Source organism: Zerene cesonia, chromosome 10 (assembly GCF_012273895.1).
Source record: "Zerene cesonia ecotype Mississippi chromosome 10, Zerene_cesonia_1.1, whole genome shotgun sequence".
Taxonomy (NCBI): domain Eukaryota; kingdom Metazoa; phylum Arthropoda; class Insecta; order Lepidoptera; family Pieridae; genus Zerene; species Zerene cesonia.
In genome coordinates, this window is record NC_052111.1 from 3,084,378 (window position 1) to 3,104,145 (window position 19,768).

Here is a 19,768-nt window from a genome sequence, read left to right on the forward strand (position 1 = left end):
AATTAATTTTCTATTTCGACAATAAATATTTTTGACAAGATCAAGCACTTTACACTGTACATGAATGGTATAAAAAATTGACAATTTGATGTTCATTTACATACTTTATTTCACTGTGGTTTTATCACAAATACAGCTAACAAAACATTTCTAAGTAATTATAATAAATTAACCTTATCTATTAAAAATTAGAGGTAGATGAAAATTTTAGAAATGAGATTCTTAACGAGAATGAATACTGATAATGGTAATAATATTAATATTTAAATATGCTGCTTTTTACATTACGATACAATAATTAAAGAGAGCAGCTTTAAGTACAGTATTGTAACAAATTTTAACAATAATTTACACATTTCTAATAAAGCACCTAACACCTATAACTAAAGTCAGTCTATAACTCTTAAACGAGTCTTATTATACAATTATACAAAAAGTACATTATTCAAATGAGCATTGCATATATTGCTACAAAACCTAAATACTATAAAATACATTAAGATGACATTCACGACGAAAAACCAACGATTATAAGGCACTTTTCTTAAATGCTCAAAAAATAAATAACTTTTAAGTGAAGCTAACATTCTACGCAACTTTCGATTCACATTTAAATTTAGGACGATTATTATCAATTTGTATAAAATACAGATCTTATTTAAGTCTGTTAGGAAAATAAATACTAAAGCTACAGCTAAAAGTGAAGTAATCATGTGGAATGCTAATTGATTTTCTTAATTTAATATTGTTGTTATTAGTCACAAAAAGATTGTGATCTATCTTTTCACACAAGTAACACAACGACAATACTTTATTATAGCTACTTGGTAACCACAATTGTCCGATTCACTGATAACACGTAAGGCAGAGCTGCTTATTGCTCGACCTTTATTGAGTTCTATAAGAATATTATTTGGAGCACTCTCGGTTGCTGTGTCTGAGAAGAAAGGTCGTGGGAACGAGATCGCGGATTCACTGGGTGAGATGCGCGCGTGTGTCGTGACGGTGCAGTTTGCTTTTGATGATAACCCGTATGTGCATGTTTCGCTGAAGAACATATGACGGCATGCAAATACCTATCATATCTGCACAAGTTTGAATCACCGCCACTAGCCAGATCCAAATATCCATTTCCTGACGTTTCTGTCTTGAGTTTATGATAAGTTTGAGATTTTTCATTCACTGTATGAGATCTGTTTCGAATCTTCTGATATTTATTACTTATTTCATCTTCAAAGGCGGCCGGATCGCTGGGCTTTCTGTAAAAAAAATAGTATTACAGTATAACATTGAATGACCCCAATCATTTTACAAAGGTTTAATAAAAAAAAAATTAAATATGAACTTAAGTCTTCAAGGGATTACAGGAGCTAGAATGATGCATACACATTTATAAAGTCAACGGTCTTGACCGGCACTGTCGGACAAAGAGCTGCACGCGTGCGGCTGCGATTTACTAGAAATCCATTGATGGGACTAAAAAATAACTTATTTAATGACCACGTTGTTTTTGACACATATTAGCATTGTTAATGTTTAAAGATCCCTTACATTGAACATATTTCGGTCTTACATCTGTTTTTGTAGTAGTTTTATGTAAGCGATATACATATTAAGCAAAAAGAGGGTACATGGGCTACTTTCCAATATAGTCATAGATTTCAGGCAAATACATGTAATAATTTTAAAGATGATATATAAATTATTCACGAGATTTTTCTGTACCTAAAGCCTGAAAACTTTACTAATTTAAATTTTTGAAATTGTTACGTTATAGTATAATAAGAAAATATCTTAATATATATTGTTTATACCTTGATGCTTGAAAACTCAGGTGATTTTTTTCCATATTGGCCTGAATTATTTCAAGTAATTCCCGCCTTTGTAGACTCCCTGAGCGTTTCTTAGTATATTTGCGTTCTCGGTGTTCTCTCCGCGGATGACGCTGGTGTCTCTGCCGTAAAATGGGTGCTGGCCTTTGGGGCGGGGGCTTACGATCAGAACATGACGACTTTGATGAGGCATCGTCATCATTTGATAATCTGTCATGGTGTTCTTCCTCACTATGTTCAGCACAATCTGGGGGTGCGCTTGTGTTAACTGTTGCTTGTTCGCGTCGCCGTCTCCGTCTGGCGTCTCTTTTCTCCTTTTGACTGCGCGGTTGTCCATCTTCAGGGACTACTGTCAACCGTACTTGTATAGTCTTAGATCCATAATGCGGAACTGTGACAGACTTTCCAATGGATTCGTATATAGTGGATACAATGCCAGCTATGTCCTGAAATTATGATATTTCTTATTTTATTATTTGCTGCATAGATTTAATTTTTGTGTAGCAATCAAAAAAGAAAATATGACGTAATTTGTTATAACTTTAATATTAACAAATTGAGTATAAGATCCTATGCCTTTAATCGGATATTTCTATATGATATCTATATATGGATTTTGAAGGTACTTTTGCATTTTAGTTATATAAGTAACAATTAATTGTAGATACATACATCTTTAGTCATCCGTCCATGCCCATCAAGATCATACAGGGTAAAGGAAAACTGTAGCGGTTGTTGTTTTGAAGATTGGGGATGTTGCAGCTCAACATCACAGGTTAACTCCTAAAAAATAAAACTGTTTACTGGATTGTGTCCATTTAAGTGCTGACTTCAGCGGTAAATTATTTGGACTATGATCGTTACAATGTTTAAAATATAGATAATAGACGGCGCCGAGAAACGGCCACATGTCGGCTGATGGGGACCGGCGTCCTTATCTTTCGCTTTAAAAGGAAACTAGTCGCGCCTTTACGATCTTTGATTATAAGACAAAAGCAAGCCGCCTGCCCGGAGACTGATACGACGTAAATAGATGATTCATCTCGCATTCAATAAACTGGATGTTCCGTGATGAATGGCAATTTTGTTACATTTAGTAGTCATTGCTTATTAAAAATGATAATATTAATGCAATATTTTTCAATTTATGAGTCATTCACCATTTGCCAAGTTTATTAATTAAAAAGAATTAAATTGATGTTTTGATATTCTTCTACCCTGTACGTAATTATCAATTCCATAAGTCCATAAGACTTACTATTTTGTTCATCTAGACAAAAAAATAATACAAATAGCACATTTATTTTACCTCAAAGCGTAATCTTGGCTGTTTATTTTCATTGCAGTCCGTATTTTGAACGGGCGATGATATTCTCTTTGAGCAAGATTCAGAGATTCTCACTGGTACTGGAGGCGGAGTGGTAGGTTGGAGAAGAGCGCGCGCTTCGCTTGGCAATAGATCTGGGGGTGCCGAACATTGGGACGCGGCCCGCCCGACCAATTCCTCTGTATCCGTGCGCTCGCTTTCGGTTCCAACTGAAAAGTTAATAATTAATGCCATATTAATAATCAGTATCTGGATGACCGAGCTGACGAGCTTTGCTCGGTATTTTTTTTTTTTTGTTTTTTTTTATAAATTGTGTTTTTTTGGAAATTTTATTCGCCAAAAAATAGTATTACTATTCGCCAATAGATGTCAGGAAGAGTTATAACATTTTGGGACTACTCAAACGCCTCCTATTTGTTAAAAAAGTAAGTTTAAGTCGATAAAACACGAATAAAACACGAATATGACATTTTCTAAAAAAGGTTCCTAGCTAGATCGATTTATCGCCCCCGAAACCCCCTATATAATATACCCCCCCTCTATAGTTTAAAGATATAAGATAGGTGAAACTCATTTTAGATTGAAATTTATTTTAACACTAGCTGCACCCGGCAAACGCTGTTCTGCCTTACTCTCATCATTTAGGGGTATGAAAAATAGATGTTGGCCGATTCTCATAGATACCGGATTAGCACAAAAAATTTCATCAAAATCGGTCAAGCCGTTTCGGAGGAGTATGGCAACGAAAACTGTGGCACGAGAATTTTATATATTTTAACATATTGATTTGCTGTTAATAAAATTGAAATAATTACCTACTCTTGCTTGTATATCTTACAACCAGTAATTTATTATATTTAATATAGACGTACATAATATCATTGGTGATATAATAATATAATCATATGTAGGTAAAGACACATTTGCATAGTATAAATCTGTGTATAAAACATAGAGGGCATATTTTATACAGTTAAATTTGAAAGACGATAGCTTTTTTATTAACTATAATAATTATACATAAAATATGATAGATAACTAGCCTACACTACTACACTATACCTGTAAATCATTGATAATTGTTTCAAGAAACAAAAAGTTCCTCTTTAGACCATGCGATCATGCGTAAGCTACGATTGTTATTAATTTCTCACTTTTAAATATAGTTTACAGGTATAAATGAACACAAAAATTGTTAGAAAAACGGTCGGCAACACACAAACGATTTTATAAAGCGAGCGGGACGCGTTGTAAAGACGGCAGGCAGGGGCTCACAGGGCGGGCTTAGTTATTTCCTGGAAGGCCTTGCGAGCCCGGATCGACGTCGGTCCAATGCCTTAATACCCGAGTTTGCCAACGAACATCTGCCACTGATTTTATTTTTCTTATAACACCTTCTGATATTATACCTTCTATGTATTGTCCCATATAAAGGCATATAAAGAAAGTATCGTTGATAATTCTGTTTGTGCTGCAGTTGAATACCAAAAACATGGATATGATTTTATTTATATCATGACATGTATATTAAAATATCTACGTAAAAAATGAACTTTAAATTTTTGCAGCGTCGTCAGTTTATTGTGAATGTTAAAAATAATTTTTATTAATACTGTCAATGAAGATAGAAAGTTTTAATAGGCTAGAATATTGTATATATGTAATTATGTATATATGGAAATATATATAAATATCTCTCGAGATAAAAAAGTAAGATTAAAAATTATCCATATTAGCCATGAACCATTAAATACAATATAATATTAGAACATTATATTAATAGTATCATTGCATTGCCTTTCGAGTGGCTAATAGAATAGTTAATACAATATCTTTATTTAACACTACGTACACATTTGAATTTATTTCTTGGAAGTTAGTTTTGAAAGTAACGCTTATACGTAAGCAACCATAATCACTGCGTTATATTCGTATTTCAACGCTATGAATGAATGACTTTATTAACAGTAACGTTACTCCTGTAAATAGATACGCTGTCGGTAGTTACTATGCTGATTATACTATTGTTCCGTTATGGTGTCTACTCGTGAGCTAAACGATACTGTTGTTCTGATTTGTTAATTAGGTGTTACATACGTTCAACTAATTGGGCCTATAAACATATCTCAGGCAAATTGATTATCCTTGTCATTTTTTATTCACTGAAAATAATAACTATAGTAAATTAAATTTCATATATTGTATATTAAGTATCTGGAAACCGCGGAGGGACGTACTTTCGTAGTACCCGGTTAAAAAGCATCCGACGTGCTAATCCAGAATATAATCTTTCTCTTTACCAAATTTTTTTTTTGATTTTACCAATTTTTGAACAGTTAGTTGTCTTTGTGTGAAAAATTCTGGTTTGTCACATGCTAGTTCTGTTTACACGAGGCTAATTTAAGCTATTTCAACCTAGCATCAATTGAGGTTGACCAAAAGTTCAGAACGAACGAACTACATCCGAAAAAAGATTATTCGACTGAGAAAGTATCTATGGAAACTGTTTAATAGGCGACAATAATTTGCATACAAATTTTCAGTCGCTATCGAGTCATGTTTTTCATTTAAACTTAACGCACCGTTACCGTTTATTAGTTAACTGAAGAAACACATATGAAGCTAGAACACAAGTCGGGATTGTAAAATCATAGGCGGAGTAATATAAAATAATCTGAGTTTTTACTAAATTTTTTTCAAAGTCTACAATAACTTCCAAATTTTTATGCAAATCCTATTTATTAATAAAATACAATAATTCGGCTTATCCGAATGAAAACGCCTTTTTCAAAATTTTGCATCGTTAAGCTCGATTATGCACATTTCATTAATTGATAATGAATACGGCTGATGAATGTATGCGTTAAACATGCTCATGCCCTCATTAAGACGGTATTAGAGTCATTGAGAGCACCTCGTGTGAGTGTTCAGAGCATTTGATAATATAATTTAATACAGTTAATTAAAAATACTATTTTATCTTTACAAAAATAATGGAATTATCGATGGTAGCAAGCTTTCTGAATTGTAATATAAGAACATAATTTTGGTTGCATTTTTAGATAGTTGAAAAACAACACTGTAAAATGTAAAGAGACAATCACCGCACGCTAAGGGCACATTAAAATTATGCAACAAAAGCCGAACATCTCCGAAAAAGCGCTTTGTGTCTGCCGCTTACTATAAATTGTAGCAAGCTATACATCAACGTAGTATATATACTATTTGAAAAAAAAAAAAAAGTTTTAAAGCATGGGGCGGAGAATTCTTTGATGTCAAATAAAAGGTATCATTGTCTCCGCTTCGGCGAGTGCTTTTAACTTTTCTCTTTGAAGTTAATCAAATGAGCGCGGCTCGGTTTGCATTCAAAACTATATTACAAACTTCAAGGGCTTGACGTATACAATATAGAACGCTATGAAACGAAAAATGTATCGTCTTTTAATTGAAATAGAAACTAAATAGGACGAGATCAAAGGGAGATCAGACTACTTTGATGTTTAAGATGAATATAAAGCATCTCAAGAGCGGAAGTTTCATTTTTTTTTTATGTATTGCTAGATTAAAACATGCTTCATTATTCATTCTAGCATAATTAAGAAAAAAAAATCCTTTTCATAATATGAGTGTCCTAAAATGTCGTCAGTACGAAACTTATTGAAAAGCTTTTGAAGATTTTATTTTGAAATCCAACATATTAAAATTCTAGTTTTCTGCTCACGGCTTCGCTTGCGTACAATTCGTATTTCGTGGATTTTTAAGGATGAAGCAGCATGACATTTTTTTATTACTAAACGCATGTATCATGGGGTATTTATTTTACCAAAAAACTTTTTGAAATACCTATCTAATGACACCTCATTTAATTACATATTATCGCCCGGTTAAATGTATTAATTATTTATTACCTAAAGTTATTCTTTTTTTCAAATACAATTTAGGTTAGCCTATAACTTTAACCTGATATTAGTCTCTCTCCATATAACATTTCATCCAAATGTGCCGAGTGCTTTTTAAGGTGTTGACGTACATACAAACAGAAACAAAAATTGCTAACCGTTATTTTGGGGCTTATAAAACATCCATATAAAATAGCAAAAAAACTCAAAACTAAACTAAATCGGCAATTTTTTTTTTGCAAATTTTTTATGTGAATTATATGTGCTATATACATATAGTGTCAGATTTCTTAATATATTACATAATACATAATATAATTGTTCCATCTAACTGGCACTCAATCTGTGAAACTTAACATAATATATATTTAAAACGAAATGATTTAAGTCACTCACTATATTTATAAAAATATTGTATTCAAATTAGTAGTAGGTACATGTAACTCATTAAATTATAATTTACGATTTACCCGTAAAAATTACTAAATACATTAAGATGAGATCAGCTGTTTTTGTACGCCGCGAGGCGTCGAGTAAATAAACATTACATCGCATGCGTTTGTGATACAATGTTAATATTATGTACTTTATATATTTTGAGTTTAAAAATAACCTTCTTTTCATTTATATTATCATATAATTTTAGTTGCAGGAGTCAATGTGTAACAATCTATCAATAAATATTAATACTAATAGCTTTAAAAATCTTTAATATGAAATTAAAATTTCACGTTATACCCAGTCAGTTTAAATGTTTAACGTTTTATTTAATTTTTCAGTATTAAGGGATATCGGAAATAAATCTTGAAATTGCATGCGAAAATTATACTTATATAAGAAAGTACTTTAACTAGAAAACTTAAAAAAATGCGTGTAAGCTATGTGACCTTAGCATTAATGATATAAAGTATATTCATATACAGGACATGTTTCGTACAGTTATTTCATTGTAATAAAAATACTTACTGCTAAATTTCTTATATCCATTTCTAAACTTGTTGCGCCACCACTTGACGAAGTGGTGCGCCATGGGGGCGTCCGCCGCGGGTGCCGAAGCTCTCAACGTTTCGTAGCACGTCATGCGCTGCGCTCACGCACACATCACGTACACATCAAAAGCGCCGCCGCTTTGTTATTACACTAAATATTTGTTGCCACAGTCACTACGATCATTCACCACACTGAGTAAATCAGAATTCCTTGTCAACACGTAAACAGACCTCGTGACCCAGTTGTACGCGTGAATGTCGGGCACGCGCGACGAAAACACAACCACCTCTCGCGCTGTTTATCAAGTGACTGACTGATGGATGGAAGAAGGGAAGGGGCGACCGCGGAATAGTGCGGGCAGGCGCGGTGCGACCGAACGGCGCGGAGCTTCGGTTCCGTACGTTTATATTCTATAGTAACCCGCTTATTGGGTTGGTACGCCTGATAATTTGATTATTTTAGTAAATTTTTCATAACCAGTGCCTATTTTACTAAAGGGCGCTGAAGAGTATTTAACTATTAAAAAAAAAACTAATAAGTAAAGGTTTATTTAACTATAAAGATTATCTTCATCACCGCTGCTCCAAATGATGAAGAAAAACATCGTGAGAAAACCGGCATGTCGAAGAATTAAACGTTCGACGACGTATGCCATCTGCAGCCACGCACTTGGCCAGCGCGGTGGATAGACTGAAGTCTAAACCCTCTTATCATGTTCAGAGGGAACAAATATGGACTCAGGATCAATCATAAAAATCAATTTTATTGCAATGTAAGTATAAAGCAATAATAATTCATTCTGTTAAAATCTTCTCTGCTAAGCATCATTTATTTATTTTTTTTGTTTTTATCCCGACCGCGGTCTAACAGAGGCAGATCATGCATAATTGTATAGCAGACATGATCAGACACTTAAAAGCTCTTTTAGGTGTTGTTAAAACATATACCTTGAATGGTAAATTCCGGGAGCCATTTTCCTTCCTTTATACCTCTGAACCTTCTTCATCACTTACCGCTTTTTAATTTGGCAAGCTACTTGCAGAGACTTTCCATGGCGGTGCTAATCGCATACCATCCGGCGACCCACAGCTCTTCTGCCATGTCATAAAAAAGTTAAAGCATTTCGGTATTAAGTACTTATTTAGACATAATATACGTGATATTCTTCTTCTTCAAATGTAATCCGATTAAGATTTAAACTTGTTTTTCAATGCCCTGAAATGATTTGACAATTACACAAGACAATTTAAGAATTTTGTCGGAAATATTAAGCGATAAAATAGGTACAAAGCAAATATAATATAGATTTTCTTTCTGTTGAGTATATTACTCAAGCATAATAAAATGGTTGAACCACCTTAGTCGACTAAACCTAGCATAATTTTTTACAATGCATTTATTTTTACATATTGAACAATAGTAAAAATAATAATTATTGTTGGAACTGATGTCGAACAAATGTTTCATATTATAAAGATGGTCTTTCTAGGCCAAAGAAAGTAGTAAATGTATAGGGCAAAGATAGAAGAGGGCGCACGCGCATACTACAGGTCCGCTACACTGCCAGCCTCCGAGCGGTCGACGACCCTCGCACGACCATTATAAAAAAGATAATATTGTAGGTAGATACCTAGTCGTACTAAAGAGTGACGTAACTGTTTTCGAGATTAACACAAATTGATGTGAGTTTAAAACAAAGCACACGAAACATTGCACTGTGGTCATTATTGAAGTAGCTAGATGTTATTATATCATGGAAAACAGCTCTAAGCTAACACGTAGATTCAGGTAGCAGTTGCCTTATTTGCGTCGGAGTGAGAACACATTTACAAAATAAACAACAAATCTAAGACTCCGGCTAATCGCTTTGGTAAACAAACCTATGTATTATGTACATTAACGAGAACAAAGTTAGGTTTCGGTAACTGCTTAACTTTTTATTGTAGGTACACGATGAGAATTTAACATCAAAATTCAGAAACAATACAAAAAACGATTAAAATAATGTTTATTGGAATTTTGAAGTAAAGAGATTCATCTTACACATAATATGGCAATTTCATAAAAATATGATTTTGTAACTCGAATCCAGCTTGCTGATTGCGTTTCATTTTCGTAAGGGACCATCTTGTATTACAGTTTACACATAGGTTATTCATAATGTACAGAACAATTAACGAAGATTAATAAACCGTGGTGAAATGCGTAAAATATAGGAATGAAACTGATCAGTATGAATAGAAAATGTACAAATTACTTTGTTTTATGCAATAGACAGGCGGCGCCTCGCTGGTCCGGTTGTCGGGGCTCGGGTAGGACGCTATGCTCGGTTTCAAATTAGAATTTTACGATCTCTTCGTGTTAGGTTTATTGTCGACGATTTATCTGCGACCGAGATGAGATCGTATTCCAAAAATGACTTATAACAAACAGTGCAAGCAGTAAAAATTATATGGAAATTCCTTTATTGATCCTACTATAGGTTAATTATTCGATCGTTTAATATTGCTGATCAAATACTTATAGTAACGAATTTTATCTAGTATGTTTATAAAATAGATAAAATGTCACATGCTATTTGTATTGATTACATGACGACACACATCAATTACAATAATTAAACTAAATATTAAATATATATTTATTTAAGTTGAGCGAAAAATGTAGGTACTTATAAATGCTTGGGAGGTTTCGTCTAAAAATGTTACATAATTAACCCACACACAGAATCGAAATACAATGACGTCAGACCTATTCGTTGTAACCCTTTAAAACCTTACCTAGAAAAATATTCGTGCTATTCGAGTAATGGGTTCACCGTTCAACTTGGGTGGCATTTTTGAAGTTCGGGCAAAAGCGTCGTGGCTGCCACCTTGTATATAATCGATAAACATCCGTGGGTATTGAGTTTTCTACAAAACGTTAAACCGTGATCCATTGTAATTGGATCTGACATTTACATCTGTCGTCGTATTGCGCAGTCCTTCCCCGAAGGATGCTGGCTGCTATGTAATTTACGTAACAATACAAGAATGTCTTTGTTTATATCAAGAATACATCTTCATACTACCACCTGATTTCAGGGTAGATTAATCTCCATACTGAGCTAGTCTAAATTATATCCATTTTATTGTATTCAGTACAGCTATCTTGATAGCATAGACCCTAAACAAGTGATAGGAATGTAATTCAAAATATTTACATTATTAATGTGAATGTTTTTTTATGTATAAATAAAAGGAGTGTGAATTAAAGAATTTTTGGTGTAAATACGTACGCGAGTGGGCAATGCCCACGCAGGAGAAGTGGAGCGACCGCAGCAGCTGGCCGCACGCCAGCTAACTGAATAGCAGAAATAAAACGCCACTATCAACATTCCAGACCATTTCGTATGATTATCTTTTTGTTTTGAGATATTATGTTAAATCGTACAATACTTAAGTCTATTCGTGTAATTGGCACATCAAATTCAAATAATTTGAGTTACTTTTCAGTATGTACGAGTATATTTATCAATTAGTCATATATATTATCAACTCATGTAGGTATAAAAGGCTGATTAAGTTGATTTAATCAGTATCTAAAACGAGAAGAACTTTACAATAGACTGGAGCCAGCCCAGCCGTTTTGTTCATCGTAATTACTAATTAGTAGTTTCACACTTGCTCACATTAAATTTAAGATAATATACAAATAAGGTTGATTACTAAAAATAATCGGTATGCAATGAAGGTACTTACGCCAGATGAAATTCACTCATCAGACAGTCATTTAGGTCAAGAGATATCGACGAACTACAGTAATGGGGTTGTGGCGAATAACTTACAGGGTTACAATAACCGGAAAATATTGTTATTGTCTGATGCTTTAGATTTTTGGTACAAAGCCATCTCAATTATGATTGAGACTAGCTATGGCTAGTTTAAATGGGCATTATTGAAAACTCGTAAGAGCATCTAATCGTGAATTTTCTAAATCTGCCACCATTTTACAGTTTTCAATATTCTGCGGCCTTAGATCGTAAAATCAATACTTTAACATTGTGTTATTGACTTTTGAAGTTGCTTATTGACAAAACCGCTGTACCTAATATGAGATCACCAATCCAAAGCCAAAAGACAATGAGCTACTATCAGGACAATCACTAAAAAATTTATAGTTCTCTTGCCTTCTTGCGGTTGTGTAAATAATATTATATAGTAGTATCTCGTAAAGTTATATCGATATTATAATAAAATATGAGCAGTTTAATTATTCCGGTTGCGTAACTAGTCGGAAGCAGATAAGTCTAACTACATACTTATGGACATTCTGAACACTTTCTCATAGCCATAATTATTATTTAATCCGTGGCCGGTGGTAAGGCGCGGTACATCAAAGCGGTAATAATGTACGATTACCGTTCCTCCCTTGCTCAGTTCGCGGCGAGAATGTTTCGTTTTACTTTAAAACCAGTTTTGAACATGTCGGAGCATCTTAAAGCGATTCTGTTCTAATAGCCACCTAGTTTGATTATTTCCTCTACATAATGTACCTATATATATAAATAATAACTAACTCTGCAATCAATTATTACAATATTTACTCAGATAGGAAATTCTGAAAATTGTAACGGAATTTCTAACGTACAATACCAAAAATTATTATTGTATATTTTTTATTCAATGTCATCTTTATTAAATCTGTCAGTATCGTAGATTTGTTGAACAGATCAATGAACTTAACGGCCATGCCATGGCATTTTAATTCCTAAGGGTTTCCATAGACCCCTTAGTCTATTTCTCAAGGGGCTGTTATATGTCGGCAAAGTATCAAAGGGATTTGAATGATATCAATAGATTTGTGCTACCGCGCGTCCCTTTGTCGGCATCGGCTTTGCCACTAGCAATGTGACAACGATGTTCATGTCGGCAATTTGCTGCAGATATAAAGCTTTAGATCAAACGTGCCGAAACTCGTTTTTGAGACACGTGCTATTATAGTTCCTGGCACGCTTTCACGCAAAATTGATAACAATATACTCTCATAGTACATAACTTACAGCTATGCCATGTAAATAGCCAATTTATATACATACGCAATGTGCATATATAGAAGAAAAAATACGTACTCCTATGTGATGAACATCGAGATAATATCTAACTTTCGTTGAAGAATTATCAAAAAGTAAGTGGTTTGTGTTTTCTTTTTTTTTTCGATAGCAACATTTATTTAAATGATTGCATGGAAATGATTACATATGCAGTATTACATTGAAGTGTATTATATATTAATTAAACACACGGGCACCTACCAGCTTTTTCGCTGTTAATGATTATTTTATTACTATTACGTTTAACCACAGATAACAAAATACTATGTTTAACAATATTGTTTACCGTAGGAATGTAAAAGTACACAGGTGAAGACACAAGTGTGTCTTTTACTTTTTGCGGGCATTCAAACCAAGTCATACAGGCACATTAAGTGCTATTATTTGTGTAACAAGTTATTAGTATTAAAGGGATATTATAAATTCCATCTGAGATTTTAACTAAAGCTTAGAATTCCTGAACTATAAAATTCAAATTCTTATCTTTCAACTGCCGGCCTTTTAATTAAATTATTAAATGTATAAAGTTCCAATCTTGTTTATAAAGGGGTTGGTTCTTTTTCTGTCGGAGGCCATAAAAGTGCTATGTATATCTATAAAACAGATAAGATACAAACTGTTAAATGTATCCAAAAATAGGGGCGTGGGTTCTCCGGCTGCGCCCGCGCCGAGCGGTGATACTTATCTCGGATCTTTTGATGTTTCCGCTTTTATGGCAAGACCGCCTATCTCGTATTTGAAACACGTAAGGTAATAATGTAAAATCTTATTTATATCATTGCATAAATGTCTTTAAATGGCAATATTGCGTTTTTAAAAAAGGCGCAGTAGGTAAATCATAACTCTCCGTGGAACGTAAACAAATGTGAATGAATAGCCATTCTTACAGTGAACAATGTTATATGTAGATTGCGACGTAAAGAGTAGCTTATGAAAAAGTTGAAATAAAGCTCGGAACAACAAACTGTGGCTAAAATGTCTGCTATAGACATCAAAAGAAGTCGTGCTGTTATCCTGGAATATTAAAAGCTATTGTGGTATTTTGCATTTATGCATTTGTTTACGTTTAGTAATTTTGTATCTGCCGCGGGTAGCCGCCGCACGCAGATAGTATCTCCGTACAGCGTTGTATCGCGAAGCTTGCTGAATGCCGGGACCGGTCAGTATGGGCCAGGCGTGTTGCGCGCCATCAAATTAATTACGTCTATATTTTATCCCTTTGTCGGCTACCGGTCGCAAGTCGCCAACGTTTTTCTAACTACGAATTTTAACTTCACAATCTCTGCGCCTCATTAAGGTGATAAAATAAGCATTAAGTCGAACAATGCATTTAAAAGGTAAGTTAATAATAAAACTAAAACAAACTCTTTTATTTTTATTCGATGAGGAGTTAAAAGTAGCCGTGTTTTAAATTTCAAGTTTTTACTCTTATAAAATGGTTTCAATGTTAATCATACTTAGACTAACCGCTTCCCCCGACTTAACACGGGTTTTATTGTTAAAAGAATTTTAAAAATCTGTCTAGTAGATGCAGAGATTTCTAACAACCAGACAAACGTTACGGTACTTCTTTTAATATAAGTAGTTAAATAGATAGTGGATTATATATATAAATGTATATTTTATGTGTATGACGAGTTGCTTGACAGTTGATATCTATTATCTAACTATGTATAAGGTTTCAGAGTAGGCTTAAATTACATCACTTTTGCATTCTTTATTTCCAGTGTGTTAAGAGTTAGCTTATACCTACATTAGCGGCAACTTAAGCCACACTATTAATAACAAAGCAATACCTACAACTTACAAGTAATTTTACCTACAAGTAATTTATAAAATGTAGAATAAGATTGTTTACTTATAAAATCTTACATTAGGATGTATATTGTTACTGCAGTTAATTTCACTTAGTCAACCAAGATGCGCTTTATGTAATTTTATTATCTACAATCTCAATATTACTCATATGATACGTAAATGAACCTATTATAATGCGAACTATTAATAACCCACATGCGCGTTATGATGGATAGGTATAGGAGTAATAATACGATTTACGTTATTTTTTGTGAGCGTGTATAAAAAGTGTCCAAATTGACTATTTCGAGGCGTGCCCCGCGGCGGCGGCAGTCAAAGGCTTCATCGTGATCAAAGCGCCGACAGAAAATAGCCGCCTCTTTGATCTCGCCGCACGAAGTGCAAATTATGTTGTAAAGACAGTGAGTGGCGCGCCCGCCAAGAGGTACCCCGGTAATTAATTCAATTCAATGTAGCTTGTAAGCTGTAGGGTCATTCATAGGCTCTAGATTATTTAACGCATACAATGTATGCTTACATTGTTATTTGGGGTCAGCTGGTTGATTGCGAGCAATACTTACGACGTACAACTGAGAAGTCAAGGATTTGATCTGTGATAGAAGCTAAAAAAATAATCTTGGCCTGACACTGACACCGATATGTGATCATTTTTACACCCTTCAGTGTTAATCAGAACACAGATGTAAACACAAACGTGTTACATTGCAAGGCCTAAACAAAATGATATTGTCAAAATATGAACAACACATAATTTGTATTTCTGTACCTGTTACGTTACTTTATCGTACTAAGGACGTAAGTAGTAACCATTTAGTAATCTGCGACTAAGGTAATAACATACGAGTAATGATGGTAAATACACAGTAGTGTTATTTGTTGTTACTTGACTGAATTGATAGGTGGCATAAAACGCTTATTTTTTAATAAGGTCCGCCCCGGCTACTCCCGTGGTACATAAATAGCTCTAAATATACTTTTATACCTCTTAGGGATCACGTACATATTGAACGGTATCGATTCAGTAGTTCCGGAGGTCAGTTTAATTAAACAAATAAACTGAAACAGCTATATTATAAGAGTAGATTTACGTAGTAACTTTTAATTTTATCTTATCTTACCTTTTTAGGGCGATTTAACTTTGAAATATACGGAAGAAACATTATTTCGAGGGACGCCCGGGGACGCTTCGCAAGAGCAATGATATTTCATTCGAGCAATTTATGGCCATTATACACTGGTCGTTTGTAAACAATAACCGGTTCAAAGAGGTAGGTTCTCTTTGAGCGTATTTTGCGCGCCGACCGCGACGGGCGATGCATTGCTGCCACAATCCGCCGTTTCGACCGGTACACAGGCCACAGGCGGCCACACGAAACGAACCATAGATATCGTTATTGTGAATGTGGAAGGGCCGCTACGGGGTACGGGAGGATCGAGAATCGAGAGCCGCGTGCGTCGACCCTTGCGGCTTTGATCTCACCGCGCGCGTCGTCGACGGTGCCGCAAAGGTCCGACGATGCCGCTCTCCAGTTACCACGCACACGGTCACACCTGCTGGTTATAGGCAATCTCAACAACGCTGTAGCGTTATTGGCAGAAAGTAATGATATAAAACGTACATAGACGATCATTTTATACTTTAATTGTCCTTTACTAAATAGTCAAACTACAGGGCGTGTACATAAATAATATATAATATAAAGCTATTTTAAAAACGTACGTACGCAGTAAACAGAACGTATTTTGTTTTATATGGTAGGTACGTGTTGGTAATCATCAGCATAAATTTCGCTATTAATAAATAAATTTATTATTAGGTATTTGCTTGTCTTCTTTATTTGTTATTAAATGTGTAAAAAGTAATAAAGAACGAAGTAAGTTGTAACACCGCTACTACCAAGTATAATTCTACATAATTATAGTATATACGTATACAAAATTACAATACGTGAACGAGGCCGCCATCAGATTAGAAGCAGGTATAAATAAATACGGGACGAGCGACAAGAAATCGGAGTCAAGACTCAAGAGTACTCGGAAGCGCTATTTCCGACATTCCGAGAAGATTCATCTTACCTATTTTCGGACAAAAATACCAAATGTGTCTTTTATATGCATACACGCGTGATTACATTGTATGACATGTCTATGCAACATTTTATGTACTCGGTTACTACCTTTTATATGCAACTGGCGTATACTAACATAAAACATCAGATAACTTCCTACTGTATGTTAACCACAGATAATACTGTATACTCGATGTTGACATTGAAAACGATGTAAGAGTCTGTTCTAATACTTTACTATTTAAATTTAAAACATGGCAATAAAAGGAAAGTTACGATATCCTCAACAAAACAAAAAAAAAATTATTCTAAATTTAGAATATGCACCTGAATCGGATCAGTTTTGACAGCCTAAGAACATTTTATTGTAAGTATCGATATCAAATGTTAAAATTAGCTTGGATTCAAATGCGAATTAAAATTTTAAAAATATATTTTTTTTTAATTCAAAATAGAAATGATCTACAGTTTTACTACATGTATAGATTATGCAATAGTCTAGCAATAGCAAATAGACAAATTGACAAAAAAATGTCTGTTATAATCTATCTTTGTAGCAAATATACAAAAGCGTCAGTTGTTTTTTTGTGTGTACCAGTAACATAAATCCATCTATCCCTCATTAACAATCACGTTTAACATTGATAATAATAGTAGGAATTACTATAGTATTTCTACTAGGTACATGTTATAGAAACAATTTCATTATAATAAAAAAAGTAAAACTGCATAGACAGTTATATTCTGTGACTATCTGTTAAACCTAAAAAAACATTTTACCGTACCTGCTATTCTGATAATTATATTTTATTCATGAAGTCCCGGAAGTGGAAACCTAAAGTAAATCAACTCAACGCTAATATCCGCTGGAAAATGGAAGAAGCAGGAGAACGTAAAACTCAATGTTCAATATTGAAAATCGAAATCTCGTTACACTAGGACAAATTCGTTTAGCGTTAAAGTGCTTTCTTTGGTATAATTTATTTTCCAGTAAGCTCGACGGTGATTCTGCCAATTTTTTTTAATTCAATACAATACAAAAACTTAGGATAAAACTTGAATTAATGAAAACAAACAAAATGCGAATAAATTAACTTACGATTTACCTATCAATTATAATGAATCTACTTACCTTGCATCGTAAGAATCAAAATGTATTGTTCTTGAATATTTTTTCTATAACAATAATTTTTTAATCTTTAAACCATGAGAGATAAGAGTCTTAACTACCTGCGATGTATTTCATGCAAACTAGTTGTTGATTTGAAAGCAATCTCTACCCTACATATCTAATTTTAGAATGTCCCTATTGTTTAGATACTTTATCAAAGCTACCCCCGGTGTTACACAGACGAGCTAAGAACCCGGATCTCTTTATTTGTTGTGTTTTTTTTATTTTTTGACAAGAACGCCGCTTCGGTATCGCTCTTTATCTATCAACTTGTGTAAATAGAGCCGAGCATCATTGGTATAGCGTAAATAAAAGAAGAAATATTATCGGCCTAATGTAAACTTGAGAGGAAATATCACGGACACTTGTAAATAATCTGGAGAGGATAACTTTTCATTACTTCAGTGGGTGTTTCAGGTTTCAAGCAAATATTTATAATAATAGTATTTTATTATAATATGAGCTTCCGCCTGTGGCTTCGCTCGCTTGGAGAAGAAAATCGTGTATTTTCGAAGATGTGGTTTATTTTATATTTAAAGGACTATCCTAGGACTATGTATATTCGCGAAATCATCCAGACATTTACTGTTTCATTATATACTAACGGCAACGCACGCGTCTAACTTGAAGTAATTTAATAGATGTTATGATTAAAAAGAACCCTATCAAAATCAGTTGGGTAGTTTTAAAGATCTATGCGCACATACATAGGGACAGACGCGGGAAGCGACTTTGCTTGAATGAATACTATGATATGTGTTTCTATATATAGATTTGGTTGATTAGGTTTATATTAGATATATCAAACTGATGTATAAAATATAAAGCAATCATAACTCAAGTAGTTACATATACAATAAAATACAATTCTTTGGTACTTTAATTTTATTAAAATTTTACGAAGAAGGAACCTTATCAAAGACTAATTCGGGTAAAAGTCACGTCTAGTTTGGTTTGGTTTATTGAAGAGGACACTCACCAGGATTTGAAGGCGACGTAATGGCGCCATAGGGTGGAGGCAAACCCTTGGAGTATAATTTTATTTACCTAACTTTTCCATTAGGGCAGGAAATTACAATCGCGAGGGTCCGTATGTGTGTAACACAAATACAATAGAAGCGAAATTGTTTTATTGTCTAGTTTTTATTTAGTTCTTTCATAATATCTCATATAACTATAGATCGCGTTTGCGTTACGGAAGTGTGCTTGCCTGTGTATTCAATTCAATGCGAAATCAGAGCGCCATTCATCGAGAAAGGGCTCGATTTCCGATCCAATCTATGACAATTCATATCTGTTGGTGTAAAAAAGCAATTGTAGTTTTTATTGATGTTGTGACAAGAGAAGGCTGAGAACGAACCAGTTAACATGATTCCGTCGAAAATCTCATCCTGTTCTTACATTAATTATTAGCGCCGCTAGTGAGCACATTCGCGTCCGGTTGTGCGCTCCATATAATCAATTCTGTCTAAATATTGATGTTTTTTCACTTCCTTTCTGTTGTACTCCACGCAAATAATGGATTTTGTTGACGTGTAATCGATACTGAACCCCTTTTAGTTAATGAATC

General features: G+C 33.9%; 1 protein-coding gene across 1 annotated transcript; it reads right to left on the minus strand.

The window, feature by feature from the left end:
• Positions 1–8,406, minus strand: LOC119829805 (protein naked cuticle homolog). Its single transcript, XM_038352522.1, has 5 exons — positions 8,025–8,406; positions 3,142–3,368; positions 2,505–2,615; positions 1,815–2,278; positions 1–1,259 (listed from the first exon to the last, which is right to left on the minus strand). The coding sequence occupies exons 1-5, from the start codon at positions 8,137–8,139 to the stop codon at positions 899–901; spliced, it is 1,278 nt and encodes a 425-aa protein (XP_038208450.1). The 5' UTR covers positions 8,140–8,406; the 3' UTR covers positions 1–898.
• Positions 8,407–19,768: the final 11,362 nt, after the last annotated feature.

Bases quoted from the DNA above. Each gene is read 5' to 3' on its own strand.
- LOC119829805 (XM_038352522.1), bottom strand. From the start codon at position 8,139: ATGACGTGCTACGAAACGTTGAGAGCTTCGGCACCCGCGGCGGACGCC. The intron at 3,369-8,024 runs GTAAGTATTTTT...TTAACTTTTCAG, and splicing joins TGGATATAAGAAATTTAGCA to TTGGAACCGAAAGCGAGCGC. The intron at 2,616-3,141 runs GTAAAATAAATG...TTTATTTTTTAG, and splicing joins AGCCAAGATTACGCTTTGAG to GAGTTAACCTGTGATGTTGA.